The sequence below is a fragment of the Erythranthe guttata genome, chromosome 5, assembly GCF_056151865.1.
Source record: "Erythranthe guttata isolate IM_541 chromosome 5, IM_541, whole genome shotgun sequence".
Classification (NCBI taxonomy): Eukaryota; Viridiplantae; Streptophyta; class Magnoliopsida; order Lamiales; family Phrymaceae; genus Erythranthe; species Erythranthe guttata.
Genome location: NC_142537.1, coordinates 12,307,912 through 12,312,146, shown reverse-complemented (window position 1 = coordinate 12,312,146; position 4,235 = coordinate 12,307,912). Strand labels below are relative to the sequence as shown.

At 33.2% G+C, this 4,235-nt stretch overlaps 1 protein-coding gene across 1 annotated transcript; it reads right to left on the bottom strand.

The window, feature by feature from the left end:
- Positions 1–606: 606 nt before the first annotated feature.
- On the bottom strand, positions 607–2,588 carry LOC148770645 (rust resistance kinase Lr10-like). Its single transcript, XM_088818256.1, has 3 exons — positions 1,886–2,588; positions 1,780–1,806; positions 607–1,697 (listed from the first exon to the last, which is right to left on the bottom strand). Exons 1-3 carry the CDS (start codon positions 2,562–2,564, stop codon positions 607–609), a joined length of 1,797 nt encoding a protein of 598 aa, XP_088674382.1. The 5' UTR covers positions 2,565–2,588.
- Between the last annotated feature and the right edge of the window lie 1,647 nt (positions 2,589–4,235).

Genomic DNA, 4,235 nt, shown 5'->3' with positions numbered 1-4,235 from the left:
CATTTATATGATTGTAAATCCACTGCGGATATATATATATATATATATATATATATATATATATATATATATATATATATATATATATATATATATATATATATATATATATATATATATATATATTGATATGCCTAATTGGGCCAACCCAATGGGCCTACAATTACTTTACCTACTGGGCTACGAGCCCAATATCGAAGACTAATATCACCGAGGCCCAAACACCTTCAAGTAAGGCTTGGGCCCAACAAAGCAAACCCAACCCAATAAACGACATATAAATAGAGGTTTTCCTCATTTTATTAAGGTACGTCCTATTATCTAAGCAATACTACTAATGGTATTCTATGGACTATTTCTATGATCAGCACGTCTGACATGAGCGTCGGAGGGGTTTCCGCCGGATCAACCCCCGGCGTAGTTCACGTGTGTTCATTTCGCAGGGACCTCAGGATCATCAAGTTGTCAAGCTACTGATCCGCTTTGCTCTCCCAGCTCGTTTTCTACACCACCCCAGGTGATCTATATTTTAGCATCATCATATATATATATATATATATATATATATATATATATATATATATATATATAATATAATATATATATTTACTCTTCTAATATGATCGACATCTGAGTTTGATAATGTCTTCCATCCATGGAGTTTGTAGTAGCTGGAAATGGATTTGGAGGCATTGTGAGATCGTTAAATTCTCCTTCCAACATTTGAACCACATCTTTCATTGACGGACGATTTGTCGGACACCACTGTATACACCACAACCCTACTATACTAAGTTTCCTTGCTATATTATTTCCATCTTCTTCAATCTGTGACCACAAATTATTATCCCGTGCATTTATATGATTGTAAATCCACTGCGGAAAATATACCTGACTAGTATTATTTACATTACGATCCGCGTTTCTCCTCCCTCCCACCATTTCAAGCAACAACATTCCGAAACTATAAACATCGGACTTATACGAAACCCTCCCGAAAGTCCTGGATAGTACTTCAGGTGCAATATATCCCATTGTTCCTCTAGCCGCAGTCATTGTCACTGCACTTTGTTCCTTTGAGCACAGTTTTGCAAGACCAAAATCACATATCTTCGGGTTGAAGTTGTGGTCTAACAATACATTTTGCGGCTTTATGTCGAAATGGAGTATTTGTTGATCACATCCTTCGTGTAGATATTTTATGCCTTTGGCTATGCCTAGTGCAATATCCTTTAGCTTCTCCCAATCAAGAGTAATTCTATTCGAACCCGCTTGGAAAATGGACTTTTCTAAAGAACCATTTGGTAAGAATTCATAAACAAGAGCTCTTCGAAATCCATCAGCACAAAATCCTAGAAGACGGACAATGTTGACGTGGTGTATTCTCCCAATCGTACTTACTTCATTCACAAACTCCTCTCCGTTTCCGTTGGAGTTGTTGAGTACTTTTACCGCAACAACTATTTCATTGTTCAACTTTCCTTTGTAAACAATTCCGTAACCCCCTTCACCCAATTTATCGTTAAATTGATGAGTAATCCTTTTTATGTCCGAATATGAAAATCTACTCGGCTTAAGGGCTTTGTAATCTCGCAAAAACTTCCCAATCATCGTTCGATTCTCTTGGTATGTTCTAACTCTGATGTAAAGATAGACGAAAGCCGCTAGTATTATCGCGACAAGAATGGAACCAAAACCTTTGAAACAGAACGTATAAGTCAGATTCTTAAACCAATCCATTACAAAAATATCAAAAAAGGAACAGACAAAAATATTCACCTTCAATTAGTTGCTTCCTTCTTGTTCCTGTAAGAAAAATAATTACTTAACCTTTTTTTTTCATGGAAAATACGAAAATATAATATCCAAATAGACACAAAAGTACCATGATGATTTGTAGTTGGCAGTTGGTCAAGACACTGAATACGACGATCTGATGTCGTAGAATTATACGAGCTGCATCTTTTGCCTTTATCTTCACATACGGAACATGCTGGTTCAGACCACTCCAAATAGAAGTCATTTTCTTGAAATATTTTCCACGGAACAGATTTGAATTCATATGTTTTGGTACAAGAAGTCAAAGGAAGTGATTCCATCGAAACTTTCGAATCAACGGCATAGAATTGGTACGTGGAATCGCCAAGGCAAGGAATTACGATACCTAAGTCTCTTCTTGGCGGATCAGAACAATTGAACAGGGTATAGTTATCGAAGAACTTTATCAAGAAACGGAAAGGGGAAGCAGATAAGTTTAGATGTGTTAGCTTTAGTGGAAAACAATTTTCTTGGTCAAAAACAAAAACTCTTTGAGATACATAGTTGATTTTGTTTACTATAACATTAACCGAGAACGGGAGCACGATCATGGTATCGTTTTTATGGTCGCAGAATAAATCGAAGCCCGGATAGCCACAATGTTGAGGCTGCCGATTTGTATGTCTGAAAGGAAACCGAATTATCGGGCCGTCGTTTCTGCATCTGATCGGCATACAATCATCTTCGTTTCCTAGTACTAGTACAACAAGTGGTAAGAACAAAAGAAAGTAAAATAAGGGAGACATCTGAATTATGAAGACTTGTGCATTTGCTATTAACAAAAGAATTATTGAACAAGTCTAGCAATCTTTTCTAGTAAACTGTGGTAGAGCAGATGATAGGACTTAATTCATAGTATTAAATTGCTTTGTTCCCAAATTTTCTTTTTCTAATAATTTTACTAATCAGGTCACATTCTTGACTAATTCTTTCCGTAACAACTCACCTCATCATAAATCTAAAAGGAAATTAGTTGAAGACATTGGTAGATAGAATCATGATAAAACAAAAACTTTAACATACTATGAATAATTGCATTGGATAAGTTATTCCGTTAGTAGGTACTGGTCAGGGGTGAGTCCACCCTTAGACAAAGTTGGTCTCAGCCCACCCTCAATTTACAATATCTATTTAACCCACTCATTTTTTATTAATTTGCCCACACAAATTAAAATTAATGCAAAAAAAGCCTCACTTTTTATAAATTATTAATTAGCCCACTCAAAATCCAAATTAATACAACAAAAGTCTAAATTTTTATTAACTAGCTGACCCAAAATCCGACGTTAACCTTTTTTTTTTTTTTTTGTGTTTTCTTACAAAAATATTTTAATTAATATTACTGTCTTGGCTGTTAAATTACTGTCTCCAGCAGTTATTTAACTGTTGGAGACAGTAATTTAGCTGTCAATTGACTTTTTCTTTTTGTTAAAAAAATATTTTAATTAATTTTACTGTCTTGGTTGCTAAATTACTGTTTCCAGCAGTTATTTAACTGTCGGAGACAAAAATTTAACTGTAAATTGACTTTTTTAAAAAAAATTTAAATTAATATTACCGTCTTCGTTGCTAAATTACTGTCTCCAGCAGTTATTTTACTGTTGGAGACAGTAATTTAACTGTTAATTGACTTTCTTTTTTTTTTTGAAAATTTGTTTTTTTCTAAAAAACAATGTTATTTTAATTAATATTACTGTCTAGGCTGCTAAATTACAGTCTCCAACAATAATTTAACTGTCTGAGAAAGTAATATTATTGTATTAATTAATTCTATCATCTTGACTTGCATTTTTGCTGTCTTCGACTGTAATATTAGTGTCCCCGACTGTAATATTAGTGTCCCCGACTGTAATATTACTGTCTCATGCAATAATATTACTGTCTGGGACAGCAATATTAATCATATTACTGTTCGGAAAAATAATATTCATAATATTACTGTCCCTAACAATAATATTACTATCGGAGATAATAATTTAGCAGCCAAGACAGTAATATTAACTAAAATAGTTTTTCTAAGAAAAAAAATTTCAAAAAAAAATTCGAAAATAAAAGTCAACGCCGGAGACCGACGGTCAAAGGCGGTTGACCGGTCGGAAAAAAAAATTCAAAAAAAAAAGGAAAAACAACAAGTCAACGCTGAAATCTGGCCAGAAAAAAAAAATTCAGAAAAAAATTATTTTCTGAAAAAAAAATATTTTTTCAAAAAATTATTAAAATGTGGGTTAATGTGATATATTTGTTTAAATACGGAGTCAATGAGTAATATTATGGAAGTTAGAGCATAATGGATGGAATTGATACGAATTATATTATGGAAGGGTATTTTAGACTAAAGACATGGGGATGGATTTATTTGAAAGACTGTTTTTTTTTTTTTTTTTTTTTTTTTTTTTGTGGACAATTGTGCATTTAAG

Coding starts and splice junctions, on each gene's coding strand:
- LOC148770645 (XM_088818256.1), bottom strand. CDS start 2,564: ATGTCTCCCTTATTTTACTTTCTTTTGTTCTTACCACTTGTTGTACTA. Junction 1,807..1,885: donor GCCAACTACAAATCATCATG/GTACTTTTGTGT, acceptor TTTTTCTTACAG/GAACAAGAAGGAAGCAACTA. Junction 1,698..1,779: donor AAGGAAGCAACTAATTGAAG/GTGAATATTTTT, acceptor TCTGTTTCAAAG/GTTTTGGTTCCATTCTTGTC.